General features: G+C 40.4%; 1 protein-coding gene across 4 annotated transcripts in view; it reads right to left on the bottom strand.

Moving 5' to 3' along the window:
* STAT3 (signal transducer and activator of transcription 3) overlaps nt 1-15,684 on the bottom strand; it is a 48,476-nt gene that overhangs the window by 15,009 nt on the left and 17,783 nt on the right. For all 4 annotated transcript variants that reach the window (XM_084862491.1, XM_084862493.1, XM_084862492.1 and 1 more), the window contains exons 2-8: nt 5,802-5,952; nt 4,523-4,667; nt 3,619-3,717; nt 2,788-2,883; nt 2,534-2,615; nt 2,258-2,352; nt 1,937-2,088 (exon numbers count right to left, since the gene is read on the bottom strand). In XM_084862491.1, coding sequence (XP_084718617.1) covers nt 1,937-2,088; nt 2,258-2,352; nt 2,534-2,615; nt 2,788-2,883; nt 3,619-3,717; nt 4,523-4,667; nt 5,802-5,929 — 797 coding nt within the window. In that variant the 5' untranslated portion in view covers nt 5,930-5,952. The remainder of the gene's footprint in view (nt 1-1,936; nt 2,089-2,257; nt 2,353-2,533; nt 2,616-2,787; nt 2,884-3,618; nt 3,718-4,522; nt 4,668-5,801; nt 5,953-15,684) is intronic.

The raw sequence follows: 15,684 nt of genomic DNA, 5'->3' as shown, positions 1-15,684 counted from the left end.
TTTATCTTGCCTTCTTAAAATAGTCCCTTCCTAAAGTTTTGCATTTCAAAGAGAGCGAGGCACAGAGGAAGAAGTGTCAAAACTTATGCTAGTAGGGGGTATTTAACAGAGTTATCACTGGATAGGGACAAGCAATAGAACCCATATATGGATAATGTGAAATATGACATTTGGCAACCACTTTTTTATCCTAACTTATCCTTGTACCAAAATGTGAAGATTGGGGAAATATAAGAGGTAAGATCACCTAAGAAGATAGATTTAAGTTAGCTCTGCCTTTCACTATCTGTGTAACCTTGGCCAACTCCCTATTGTGGGGCTAAAGTCTCCTTGCAGAAGAGAAGGGGCTGAACTGCAGGATCTCCATGAGCCCTCTCAACACTGACTTTCAACGGATCAAAGGATATGACTTTATATTTCAAAATATTGATAACATGCACATAGAAAAAGTACATAGGGAGACAAAGTTTGATTAAATCTGTCCCTAAAAATAGAAAATATTAGTGTCTCTCCTTGATGGTCTACCACCAGTTTAATAAAGACTAAAAGACCTCAAAGAGAGAAGGTGAAATGCAGGGGAGATGGGGCAGAGGTGGGACTTCTGAGTCCCTGATTCCCTTCTGGCACTTAAGTTCTCCCATCCCCAGAGCTTAAGCTATTTGGTTCCCTGATCAGAAAGCATTTAAAACTGCTTTCAGTAAATTAACAAAACTCGGGGTTAGTGAGGATATGAACAGATATTCTCATGTAGAGTTGCCCTGAATTTTCAACTTTATGCTCTGTGTATTTGGGCTCCAAATCATGTCAAGTTTCTCCTAGTTTATTGAAGCGGGTGCAACCCATTCATTATTGAGCCTTGCATTTCAAGGGTGCTCATAAAGATGTGCTAAATCAGTGTTTCCCAAACTTCTCTCAGAGCACTAAGTTAAGTATACAATTTTACCTATATGTTCCCAAAAATTCTAGTTTAGCACTTCTTAGTTGGGATTCAGGAATCTGTATTTTAACAACTCCACCAGGTGATTCTCATCATGAGAGAAGTTTGGGAAACACTGTAAGACGAATGTGTAAAAGAGCAGATTATAGAAGTATACAAAGAACAAACCCACTAATGTGAAAATGCTTGGATTTCTATCTTTTTGTGTGTATATATACAGTAACAGCTGTCTAGACTGATGGTCACCAAAATCTTAACTGTGGTAACTTTGAATAATTCAATTTTAAAATACTTTCTTCTCTTTATCAATTTTCTGGATTTGAACTTTTTCCCCTTATAAAGAGCTTGTACCATTTTAGATTATTTAACTAACTAAAACTTAAAATTTAGTCTCAGCCTTGGCCAGTATGGCTCAGTTGGTTGGAGTGTCGTCCCATACATCAAAGGTGGAGGGTTCAATTCCCTCCCAGTCAGGGTACATAGCCACGTTGTGGATTTAATCCCCAGTCACAGTGTGTGGAAGAGGCAATGGATCAATGTTTCTCTCCCTCTCTCTTTCTCTCCCTTTCTTCCACTCTCAAAAATAATTAAAAAACAAAAAAAACTTGTTTAAAATTTAATCTGTTAAATATAATGAAACCTAAAACTTTATTTAAATTATAAAATAGAACAGATTTAAAATATAATAATATAAGTACATTTTCATTTTTAAAATTATCCAAATAAAGTGAAAGCTTTAACTCTTAGAGCTAAATTTGACTATGCAAAAGTCCCCACCTTTGAGATGTAATACCAAAGCTTTGGGCCTGCAGCTATGATCATAATGTAGCACAGCTTTCTAGAGGGAAAGGAAAAACTTCTCTTTCATCTTTTACGAGTTTTCTAGACAAAAAGTCCCCGCCTTTGAGATACAGTACCAATGCTTTGGGGCTGCAGCTATGATCATAATTCAGCACAGCTTTCCAGAAGGGAAGAAAAAACTCCTCTTTCATCTTTTACCAGTTTTCTAGGCGATCTAAGCAGATGTTGGGAGGGCCTCCAATGCAAGCAATCTGTTGCCGCCTCTTCCAGTCAGCCAGCTCCTCGTCCGTGAGAGTTTTCTGCACATACTCCATGGCAGACAAAAGCCCCGCCAGCTCACTCACGATGCTCTGGTTGGAAACCAAAACACAAGTCAGTAAACATTTCCTCAGACCACCTCTAACGACGTGCTGTGGTCAATTCTAGAGAAGGAACTCAGAAACCAGACAGGTGCTGCCACGAGATCCGGGGATCCCACAGGGTGTGAGACATGCAGAGGGAGTTGTCCCACGCTCTTACTCGCCGCATCTGGTCCAGGGCAGTTAGCATCTGTTCTAGCTGCTGCATCTTCTGCCTGGTCACCGACTGGTTGTTTCCATTCAGATCTTGCATGTCTGTAGAGGAAGGAGAAACTCCTTGACCTGGGGGAACACTCCTTTCCTTAGTAACTAGGCTCCCTTAAGGACACCCACCCCCAAAGTCTGAACACAGAGTCAATACAAATAAGTCCTGAAACTCAGGTAACACAAACTCACTTTCTACAGGAGATTTATAACGTCTCAAATATTCACTTGCCTCCTTGACTCTTGAGGGTTTTATAGTTGAAATCAAAGTCATCCTGGAGATTCTCTACCACTTTCATTTTCTGTTCTAGATCCTGTTAAAACAAGCAAACAAATACACAGTGGTAGGAAATACTTCCTTGGGGAGAGGGAAAAGAAAGTCTCTGAGAAGAACAAAAACAAAGCCAGTATCCCAGTGAGAGATATAGGCAGAACCCATAGGCAGCATCCCTAAGGAAAGGGGTCTTTTCCCCAGACCTGCTTTACCTGCACTCGCTTCCGAACATCCTGCAGGTGCTGCTCCAGCATCTGCTGCTTCTCTGTCACCACGGCAGCTGTGGGGTGGTTGGCCTGGCCCCCTTGCTGCCAAAAAAGGGAGTCAACATACATGTGAATGCAGGAAATATGGGGAGAGAAATACCTCTGTCCAGTCTTCATCCCCCTCCACTACCCTTCCTGTTTGGCCTGAGATGCTACAGCCATTGTGACAGAAAGGGAAACAGAGGCAGAGGCCAGAACTCTCCGGGTGCTGTCTGGTGGTGTCCAGGAAGCTCTGGCATAGTTTGACCATTGTCCTTGGCTTTTTACCTCTAGGTCACCCTATAAACCTACTCTGTGTATTGCACTAGGAGACCACATGTTGAGCTAAGACATGGTCCCTACCTTCTAAAGCTCATTCTAGGTGAGCATGTAAAAAATTTCAGCACAACTGATGATGGGAGGTTTTGAATGCCTATTTAAATGTATGTAGCATACAATAACCTTTCTGTGGGACAATAAATAACCAGGGATGAAATGCCATGTCAAGAGATAGTATTTGAGGGTATAAGGGGAAATTGGTACCTTAAAAATGTCAAATAGTACATGAAACTTAAAAATTACAAGTTTTGTCAAAACAATAGGGTATCTTCTGATTAAAAAACAAATTAAAAAAAGACCACGTAAAAGCTGTGGTGATCAAGCCCAAAACACCCAGTTAACTAACACCCACTTGTACCCTAGAGGGCAGTGTACACCCTAATGACCACATACAGCAAGCACATCTTTGTACACAGGGGAAGCCATCTTCACTAGCGCTGTGTTTCCCCCAGGTCTCACCTGGGCTGCAGTGGCTGCAGTTTGGAGCAGGCGGGACTCTTCCCACAGGCACCGGGCCACAATTCGGGCGATCTCCATAGGCTTCTCAAGATACCTGCTCTATAAGTAGGAGAGAAGGAGAATGAAAAGCAGCAGTAGACTGAGGAGATGTGGACCAAACCTTGCTGACTTAAAGCTAAACTCCTCATAAAGGGAGCGTTACATTTACTACATGAAACGGCACAAAGGCCTCAAGGCCTGGCTGCAGTCAGCGAGAGATGACGGGAGAAGAGAAGCGAGGCAGTCATGATGAGCGGTACTACTGTGAGAGGAGGCACACCTGATTATTGGGACAATCCGTTATCTGGTCTCATAGGGAAGTGATGCACTCTGTCCAGGAGCATCCAATTATGGCCAAACCTTTAACATTTGAAAGTAAGAGCTGTCCGGCTGGCCAGAGTAGCTCAGTTGGTTGAGTACCATTCTGTGCATTGAAGGGTTTTGTCAGTGTGATTCTCAGTCAGGGCACATACCTAGGTTACGGGTTCAATCCCCAGTCGGGGCAAGGGAGCAGGTATGAAGGCAAACTATGGATGTTTCTCTTTCTCTCTCTCTCCCTTTCTATCTCTAAGCATGTCCTGGGGTAAGGAATGAATGAGTGAGTAAGTCATCTTCCTATGAGGGGACCTGGTTACAATCGTTATTAACATGTTAATATCATATTAACATAACAATCAGGTTATTACTTCAACTAACTAAAGAAGTGAATGATGGTCATGGGTTTGCATACTGAGATTTGAGAAAGGGCGAATTACTTCTCCTTATACTTAAAGTACAAGATAGGTTCTCATTATTTAGCCAACTGAGAAAAGATACCGGCAGGAAAGAAATCTAAAGCCCTTGTCTGTTCAGTTTCTCATCACACCTGAAGGAACTGCTTGATTCTTCGCAGATTGTGCTGATAGAGAACATTGGATTCTTGTAGGAAGCGGCTGTACTGCTGGTCAATCTCACCCAGGAGGTTATGAAACACCAAAGTGGCATGTGATTCTTTGCTGGCTGCATAAGCCCTAGGAAAAGAAGGAATAATAAGAAATGATTCTGAAACCTACACACACATACACACACATCACCATCAATGAGGGGAAAAACAAAGGCAAAGGAGGAAAAAAAAGGCAAAACCAATACTTTAACCCACTCATCATTTTAGATTTATCTTGATCAGCAACAATAAATATCAGCAATTTAATAATTAAAAGTAATTATTCTGGATACTATTAGCCATGTCATAGTCTATACTTATAAAATATTTGAGTGAAGTGGACTGATATGCTTTTTGCTTTAAATTCTCAGTCAGCTCTGTGGTCAGATTATTAGTAACAAATAAGCAATCCCAGGGTAGGGTAGAACAGCCTATCTCCAATAGCTCTAAATCACCTCCCTGGCACTTTGCCAAATTCTGGGAAAGTTAGGTCATAGGCCTGAATTAAACCAAAATTAACAGGTGACTCTAAACACCTTAAAGTGAAACAGTTGTTGGAATTCTGTGCCATTATTTCCTCTATATACAAGTCTACTTCTCTTACTCTGTGTCTCTCTCCTTTAATGAAAGAAGAATGAGAAGCAAGGACCCAAACTTCTACCCATGACAGAATTCTCATTCAGGCAAAGAAATATTTGCAGTGTGTCTCTGAAGCGAAAAAACATATAGAGGATCTCAACAAGTCAGTGAGGTCCAAATCAGTCCTAAAAACTTTTACCAGCAAGCAGGCTGATGTGCCAAGAGTCGGTTGCTAGTGTGTGTTTTAATAGAGAAAATGTTTATACAAGACTAAGAGTACCTCTTTACCTCCTTATCTCTTTTACCTCATCACCTGTACTCATACATTTTTCAAAGAAATAGAACAGAGATACAATCATACTTCTTGATGCAAATCAAAACCTAACAATTTGGGAGTTTCTCAAGAAGAACTTAACAATCTTTTTTTAAAATATATTTTTATTGATTTCAGAGAGGAAGGGAGAGAGAGAGAGACAGAAACATCAATGAGAGAGAATCATTGATTGGCTGCCTCTTACACACTCCCTACTGGAGAATGAGCCCACAACCTGGACATATGCCCTGACCAGGAATAGAACCAGGGTCCTTCAGGTTCACAGGTTGTCACTCAACCTCTGAGCCAGACTTGCTGGGCAGGACTTACCAATCTTGACTCTCAATCCAAGGGGCCAGGAACTGCCGCAGTTCCATTGGGAAGCTGTCACTGTACAGCTGGTGAAGCTGCTCCAGGTACCGTGTGTCGAGCTGCTGTAGCTGATTCCATTGGGCCATCCTGCTGGAATCAGGGGTCTCAACTGTGAAGTAAAGTGTTCATGTGGTTACTACAAGCCCCAGTAGAGCAAACAATCTAGAAATACCCTATGTACCCAACACAGGATCAGGTCTCTGATTAGGGATAAAAGATACTTTGGAAAGGATCCTGGCATGTCTCTCCCAGTTTAGACCGACACATTCACATTCACAATCTCTACTTAAGGAACCACATCACAGCTTCTTCTAAACAAGAGGATAATATGGGCATGGTGCCAAGTTCAATAATCATCCACCTGAGGAATGTAAAGTTGAAAAATTACTTCCAGAATTCCATTTCCTCATCTATAAAATAAATATCTTAATTCCCTCCCCTCAGGGCTATTGAAATGATATTTCTAAGCATCCAGCTCAGTGCCTAGCTTACAACAGATGCTCAACCTGTGTCAGTTCCTTTCTTTCCACCCTATACTCCTCTTAAGTGAACTGGGAAGTATAGACAGTAAACCTGAACTAAGACCAAAATGTAGGTTATGGATGTTGAGGGAGGACAGAGAGCTAATTCCAAGAGTATAAGAGTATAAGCAAGGATCTAACTGGGATTCTCCCACTCAACAAAAAGTAATTTTGTCTTATAAATTTCTCAGTCTGAAATGAGAGAGAAGCGAAGCTAAATATTGGGCATATACATTGTCCTCAGGTTAATGAATACTCCAGGGAAAAGTTCAGTTATGGCAAACTAGTCTGGCTGACCACCTTTAGTCCTCTTTCTGAATAGCAATGCTGACTAAGTAGTCTTGAGAAATTGTGAAAGTAACAGCAAGTAATAGCCAAAGACTAAGGAATGTACAGATGAAAGTATATTGAGATGGTTCTCTGGGATAGTAAAGACATTTAAGGAAAGACTGAATACATACAAACACATACACTTAACTCGACTTCTTGATTTATTTATTTCTCAGAGCAGGCCACATGTTACATGCTGAAGCACTGTAACCATGGTGTGTATTACCTCAACAAGAAATCAAAGGTCACTAGAACTCTCTTTCAGCATTCACATTAGAGCCAAGTTAAAATATGCTTCCTAGGCTAAAAGCATAGGGATCTGCCTTATGTTTCCAAGGATCTGATCTGCATAGAAATCTGTCTAACACGCCAATTTATGTAGATTTTACTTGCAATTCGAATGTAATGAAATAAGGTAGCCACTTCCCATATGTGGCTATTGGACATGTGAAATATGGCTGGTTCAAACTGAGATGTGCTTTAAGTATAAAATACACTTTAAATAAAGTAAAATATCTCATTGGTATTGAATTGATAATATTTTGGATATATTGGGGAAACTAAAGTATGTTATTAAAATGAATTTCACCCATTTCTTTTTATTTCTCTTAATATAGCTATTAACAACTTCAGAATTACATATGTTGCTTGCATTCCACTTCTGTTGGACACTGCTGCTCTTATGTAACCAAAAAACTGTGGTTCTTCTAACAAAGGATTTAAAGAAATAGACACTTACTTTTCAAAATATACTCCAGTCTTATTATAAATTTGCTTATCTTAATACAAACATAGAGCCCTCACAGTCTGCTTCCTGAAGTTCTAAGGTAAAACCACAAAGCAGCATCCCATAATATCTGATCAGTTCTAGATTAACATTGGAATCATGCATGAATATTTGCATTTTCAAACTAATATACTAGAACTATTAACAAATTACAAGTTACTGAAAGTAGTCCAATTCATTTTTAGTCCATAATTCAGAGGGTTTTTGCTGTTGTTTTAATTTGAGTTGGGGTTTTAGTAAAAGGAACAGTAATTGTGCTATTTCTTAAATCAGAAACTAGCTAATAGTTTTTTCCATAAAATTAAAGCACCAAAAGTGACTCATGTTATGTTCTACTTCTCAGTCTAATCACTGTAATAGCTATCATATATATATATATATATATATATATATATATATGCTAATATCATATATATAAAATAGCTATCATATATCCTATATAATAAAGGGCTAATATGCAAATCAACCAAATGGCAGAATGACCAGTCGCTATGATATACACTGACCACCAGGGGCAGATGCTCAATACAGGAGTTGCCCCCTGGTGGTCAATGCACTTCCACAGGGGGAGCACCATTCAGCCAGAAGCCCTGAGCCGGGCTCATAGCTGGTGAGTGCAGCAGGTGGCAGGAGCTCTCCTGCCTCTGCAGCAGCACAAAGGATGACTGACTGCTGGCTTAGGCCAGCTCTGTGGGGAGCAGGCCTTGGCCATCAGTCAGACATCCCCCAAAGGCTCCCAGACTGTGAGAGGGCACAGGCCGGATTGAGTGACCCCCGGTGCACAAATTTCATGCACCAGGCCTCTAATATAAAAAAGTTATATAAAAAAAACACATTTTTTTAATAGTTATAAATTAAAGCCAAAGAGTAGGCAGCATTTCGAGGAGGAGATGGGCGAAGAGTCAGATAGTGATTTCCTTAATGTCTGCTTAGCTACAAACCATATTTAACTAACAGGGACCACAGAACAATCAGACCAAATGCTCTTCATAACAAGAGAATATCTCTAAGAGAGCACTAGCCAAATTGTCTAGGAAAACCACTGCCAAGTAGCTTTGCGGTAATTGTTTTACTGGGAAAAAAATGTAAAAGATCTAACTTTATTTCACAATCTAAATTTTGATTTTTCAAATTACAATCTAAAGAACCTCACTTTATTATTTTTTTAAATTTATTCATTTTTTGGGGGGTGGGGGAGAAAGAGAAAGGCAGACAGACAGAGAGAAACATCAATTTGTTATTCCACTTATTTATAAATTCATTAGTTGATTCCTGTATGTGCCCTGACCTGGTAACAAACCCTCATCCTTGGCTTATTGGGAATGGTGCTCTAACCACTGAGCTACCCGGCCAGAGTCCCTATTCTAACTAAAGTATTTCTTATCTACGGAATAATCCTAAGCCTGAGAGTCAATAACCACTCTCACTGAACCCCAGAACACAGAAGTGATCTGAACAACTATTTAAGTGCCAAGTACCATTCTGGGTGCATAGGAGAGAAAACAATACATTCCATACAGTGGCTGTCTTAGGGTATGATATAGGGCTTAATTCTCTCAAGGCATTTGCTAAATTTAGGTTATAAGATAGCAAATGTTAGCTTATAAAGGAAAAGTGTGATACTATTTTCTACAACTGAAGAGGAAAGAAAAAGAAAATGAAACAGTAAGTCACCAAAGACTTTCTGGACTTTTCTAAACAGGAATTTCTCAACCCCTTGGGGATAGCTTTACCAACAACAAGTCATAAGACAAACAACTATTGTCTAATGGGGAACTTATTACTGTAAAGATCACTAGAAAAGTTTGTCCAAAATCACAGTTCTCATTTATAAACTTCAATCTAAAGTAACCAAGGGCAAGTTGAGAACACAAGTCAGGACCACTTACCAAAGGGTTTCATTACATCATTTCATAAAACTTCTTCTAAAATAAGACTTGTATTTCACATTCCCGCACCAGTGGGTTTACAACAGGGGACCAGGCGGGAGGGTACAAAGTGAGGAGAGGGAAGAAAACCATCCAGAACAGGAAGTGATCTAAAGACAATTTCTGTTTCATCTTGCAATGTATCACAGGATTTTCTTTGGGCGTTGGCTGTAGTCTATATTAGAAATGCCTACATCTTAAACAGCGCAAACTTCTATTTTATCGTACTAAGCTCCTCTTTGCTGTCAGGAAAGGCTCAGTGGCTAAGGCAATCAAAGTATAAAGAAATATACCTGCATTAATTTCTAGAGAAACCAGTCCTTTTGAGAATATATTTTTAGCCCAACCAGTGTGGCTCAGTGGTTGAGCATCGACCTATTTACCAGGTCACAGTTTGATTCCCGGTCAGGGCACATGCCTAGGTTGTGGAGCTTGCTCAATCCCAAGTAGGGGACATGCAGGAGGCAGCCGATCAATGATTCTCTTTCATCATTGATATTTCTATCTCTCTCTTCCACTCTGAAATCAATAGAAAACATATATATTTTTTAGCCATGGCCAAGTAACTCAGTTGGTTACAACATCATCCTGATACACCAAGGTTGCGGGCTGGATCCCCAGTCAGGACACATACAAGAATCATCCAATGGATGCATAAACAAGTAAAACAACAAATCAATGTTTTTCTCTCTCAAATCAATCAATGAAAGTTTTTTTTAAAAGAAGAGGAGAAAAAGTAAAAGGCAATTAATGCTAGACAAAGACACTCGATCTTTATGAAACTTTCACTGTAGGATGAAAGGTGTAATGAATGATAGGAGTCCACATTTAAATATTTAAGCTTCAACTATTTAATCGTTGTTAACTTAACCATTCATAATTACCCTAGATGGTAACTTAGAAATTTCAAATTTAAAAAATAGATCATTCAAAGTAAGTATCCTTGTACAATAAATATATAATTTCATTGCTTACAAATCCCGATAGCACCTTTATAAGGTTTAAAGACTAGATGTTTGCCTTTACAATGAGTCTATATCTAAATCTAATTCTAATTTCCCAGAAAGGCAAAATGTTAGCACTTGAGTGCTCAATCTGAACTATACTTACTGTAACACTCAATTACAAATAATAGGATTTGTTTTAAAGTTAGAAACCAACTCTTCCTTGCAAAATGGACACTGGGATATAAGAAAAATTGAATTAGAGTTCCCCACTAATGTGGCAAAATTGGATATATGGAAGAAGTACTAAATCCCTGGGGAGGAGAGCTGGGAGGAGTAAGGAAAAGGACAGTTTTCATGACACTCTGGAGCACGCGGACCCCAGAAAAGTCCATTTCCCTCCTTCTTCTTACCTCACTTTCATTCTTCCAGGAGGAGTTAAAGTCTCTTGTGCACATTATTTTCTCCATCCCAAATCTTATCACTAGCGCTACCTTTGCAAAGTTATCTAGTGTATATTCAGAAACAGAGAGAATAAAAATTAGCAGATTTATAGTTAACTTTAAGAGGCAGAGACTACCAGGAATGAGAACAGCAAAAGGAAAGGTTTTGCTGTAATCCTTGAAGGACAGCCAGGGTTTTAAGAACAAAACCAAAAGAATTACCCCAAACCTAGTGCATACTCAGCTGTCTGTGGGAAAAAGATTCTGAGAACTATGAATTACCAAGACCTCTTATTATTTCTAAGCTAATAATGGTAAGAAATGTAAAGAAACAAACTGACATATTTTCCATACTTCATTTGGGATAGGTACTATATCTGATCATAAATACTTCAGATTAAAGGAGCAAGAACGTAACAAACATAAATGTCTCCAAATTGAAAGTAATACGGACATGCTTCATCAGTTACTAAGGGCACAGTTTATGGTTAAGGCTGCCTGAAAACTGGTCTGACTCTACATGAAAACCACAAAACAGACAGAATGTGTGTCACACAGTCTCCCCACTGTGACACTTCCACTCCTGCACCCAGACACACTGCTCCAAAGCAATGGGGTATGAGGCCAAGGAAATGAGACTTTACACTGGCTGGGCAGGGGTGCAAACCCTGATTGCCATTTATCAGCTATTTGTTTGGAAAACATTACTTGATTACTGAACAGGCTTCTTCTTCAGTAAAATGGAGAATTACCCCTCTTTAAAGAATTGTTTTAAGAGTTACACGTGCACACACACCCCATAATGAATATACAGCATCCCTCCTATATAGTAAGGGACTAGGTGTAGCTTACTCCTGTGTAGTTCCTTCCCACCCCAACCCCCCTGCCCCCAGCATCCCTTTCATCAACATATCTTATGCTAAATGAATTTCCTCAATGCCCTGGGACACAGATTAATTTCTCAGATTAGTCAAGTTAAATGATAAAAGTCAGCTTTCCCTGTTAAATAAAACACATGCATTTTAATGGGCCTTTATGTCATATCCTAAGGGAGGAAGTTAGTAAGGCTGTGATTTGGTGTAGGTAAAGAGACAAGGGGAGGACAGGAGGGTTAACTGGTGCCTTTATCCAATATCTCCACCTGGTTCACTGAGGACAGCTCCAGGTCCCAAAAAAACGAAGGGAAATACATTAAATGCTCCAGAAGAGCGGCTCAGTTGGTTGGAGCATCGTTCCATGGAACACAGAAAAGGTGGCGGATTCTCAATCAGGGCACATACCCAGGTTGCAGGCTCAAACCCCAGCAGGGGGCGTGCAGGAAGCAGCCCATCAATGATTCTCATCATTAATGTTTCTTCTATCTCTCCCTCTCCCTTTCTCTCTGAAATCAGTAAAAATATATATTTTTTAAAAATCACCTTGGTTTAAGAGCAATCCAAATAACTAATAATTATGACTAATATTTATATAGTACTTACTATGTGTCAGCCACTATTTTAAGCACTTGACATTTATTATTTATTTATTTATTTATTTATTTATTTCTCACACAATCCTGTGAGATAGATGCTATTTTAACCCCCATTTTACAGAGGAGGAAACTGCGGCACAGGATTTTAAGCCAGTCACCCAAGGTCGTACCGGTAGTAGGCATGGAGTAGGAATCCTAACCCAAATACAGTAGTCTGTTTTCAAAGTCCCTGGTCCCATTATGCTACAGTGGGAGTTTTAATTAATATTTAAGAAACTCATGAGTCAACTATGATACCAAGTCAATGTAACCTTATAGTATGTTAACAGACATATATAGTGTTACAACTAAAGGATTAGTCCTGCTGAAACTGGCCCATATCTAGAATGATATTCTAATTGTATCACATTTTAAGTGGCACACTGAAAAACAAATACATACTCCTAGGGTATAAGGAGTCCAAAAACTTGAATGTTTTGCCCAGTAAAAAGGCTTGAGGAACAGGAAGTGGGGTTAGCAGAAAAAAAACTCCATTATGGAAGAGTGGATCTTCAAATACTTGGAGATCTCCACATGAAAAGGGTAAATCAGCCCTAGCCAGTTTGGCTCAGTGGATAGAGCGTCGGCCTGTGGACTCAAGAGTCCCAGGTTCGATTCCAGTCAAGGGCATGTACCTTGGTTGTGGGCACATCTCCAGTAGAGGGTGTGCAGGAGGCAGCTGATCGATGTTTCTCTCTCATTGATGTTTCTCTCTCATTGATGTTTCTAACTCTCTATCCCTCTCCTTTCCTCTCTGTAAAAATCAATTATATAATTGATATATATAAAAATCACTCCAAAACTAGAATCTGTTTCCCCATAATATCTACTCCGAATTCTGTCCTCGGAGTGATTTCCTCTGTATGCAGAGGTTCCAACCCCTGGCTGCAGATTAGAATTATAAGGGTATATACTTTTTAAAATAAATAAATACAGAGATTCGTGGCAACCAAACCAGATGTGAAATCAGAATTGCTGAGGGTGATTTCAACATTTAAAAGCTCATCAGATAATGTTAATGTGTGGCCAGACTGAGAACCTGGGAATACATGGCAGAGGTCAGAGCTCAACTCTGGATGCACATTAGAATCAACTGTGAGAAGCCAGACGTTGGTCCTTACACTAGCTGGACTTAATAATAATAACCTTCAGGGTGGGATCCAGGCAGCTGTCATGAAGCAGAACATTGCAAAAACTGCATAAGGAGACTCTGAGGTTGGAGAAGGCTCTCATGTACGCCACATGAAGAAATAGGGCAATGATGAGGTCTGCAAAGCTTGAAGCAGACAAATGACCATTTGTTTTACGTTTCAGAAAGATCCCTTAAGGCGAAAGGATCAAGGTAAGAGGCAGTGGCAGCTCAAATTTGGTAGCAGCCTCAGAAATGTTTCCAAGCAGACATCTTCCAGAGGCATTAATGAGGAAGACAGCATGGGACTTGGTGACTGTTTGAAGGGCAAAGGTGACCAGAGAAAGGAGTGAGGACAAACTCCCGCATTCCTGTTGCGTTTGGTGTTCAAATGGAGGTTAAATGCTCACCCTGAGAAATGTCACAGCGGTAATTCTGACACTTGGAAGAGCAACTGGGCTGGATGGCCTCTAAAGACTCTCCAGTCTATAAATTATGATCAGGTTCCATCCTCTCGAGACATAAGGTTACTGCAATCCAAGAATAAATGCTGCAGTATAAGTAGTAAATTGATATTTAACCAAAAATATCAGAACCCAGCAATACACACCTTCCCCCAAGAAAAGGCAACAAAGAAAATCGGACAGAAATCTCGGAGCCACAATGCAGCTGGGCCACAAGAGCTTTGAGCTGTCTCCTCACATGTGCATGCCTCCTTCCAGTCCATTTTCCACATGGTAGAGAGACATTTTCAAGACAGACTTGATCTTGCTACTCCCCTACTAAAACCCCACTGATGACCTTGCATGTTCTTAGGTTGAGAAACAAAATATGGAATATTATGTCAGAAAAGTGTTGTGCTTAGAGCATGGATCCTGGAGCTACAGTGCCCAGACCTGAATCCTGGCTCCATCACTTAAATGTATGTGATAGAGTGCCAGTTATTTCGCCTCTTTGTGCCTCAGTTTCCTTATCTGTAAAAAGGGGGAGAAAAACAGGACTTACCTCACAGGGACATTGTTAGAACTAAAGATTAATGTACACAAGCGCTCAGGACACAGCTGGCACACAGTATGTAGTGTGGGTAAGTGTTGATGGCCTGGCTAGCCCTGCCTTTCTTGTGTCAGCTGGCACCAGCCTACTGGCCGAGCTCCTGGCACTCCCTCTGCTTTTCTTTTCGCTACTCAAAGATACCAAGGCCTCCCTCCAATCACCATCACTACTACTTAGACCCAAGCACTATGACTCCATAACTTGCACTTGTAACCACTATATACTGGACTGACCCCACTATCCAACAGAATGAATAAACAGCTGGTCTGAATTACAACTACATTGATAAGCCAGATTCTCCCAGCAAGGGCACTGCATCCACTAAGTATTCTGAGAAGCAGACCAACTCTTTCAGTTTTGCTTTTTGAAAAATTACCTGGCAGTACCCTTTCAATAAGAGCAAAATCACAGCCCACCCTCCAGCTCAGAAAAATAACTAACTTCTCATTGTCCATTACAAAACCTTTGTCCCCGCCTAAGGCTCTCCAACTCCTCAGCCAACTTAGGTCATCTCCAGCTCCTTTCTCCAGCCTCAAGATGACTTCAAAAATGACCTTTCTTCCATCAAGTCAACTTATCTCCTTCTCCACCCCCACCCCTCCAGGCTTTGTTCCTTTCTCACAGATAGTCTTGCCTAAATTGTTTTTCTCCTTGGGGGCATTATATGTCCCTTTCCAGCCAGTGTTAGAGGCTCTCCCTAACTCACCTCTGATCCAATCACTGCTTTAACTCTGAATGCCTGCAGTACTTACTAATACGGTCCTAATATGATGTATGTAGCTGAGGCTTTTTCTTGTTTTAATTCTACTTCCTCCATTTGAGAAGCTCTCTGCTGGCAACCCTCATGTATCATTCCTATTCAGAGCTTCCAACGGGATGTTAGATTTAAGACACCAAAAAACATTTCATTTATAGTTTCCTTTATTCATGTTTGCACACACACATAAATACCACCTCCACCGCAAACGTTTCTGCTGAACAGTCCCGATGGCCACAGTACGGGAAAGTATGACACCCAGAGACTTCTGCATCTGGGAAAACAAGATGAACTCAACCCTGTATGACTGGCTGCCTAGAATTTGGAAGTTTTTCCACAGAAAAGCCAAGCATCCTTCCAATGAGCTGTGAATGCTGATGGACTCACCCTCACAGGGATCAGAGGCAGGCTGCCAACCTTTTGAAACAGAAAGAGAACA

Source organism: Pipistrellus hanaki (assembly GCF_964339955.1).
Source record: "Pipistrellus hanaki genome assembly, chromosome: 16".
Classification (NCBI taxonomy): domain Eukaryota; kingdom Metazoa; phylum Chordata; class Mammalia; order Chiroptera; family Vespertilionidae; genus Pipistrellus; species Pipistrellus hanaki.
Note: the sequence above shows the minus strand (reverse complement) of the source record. Positions and strands in the feature narration are given on the sequence as shown.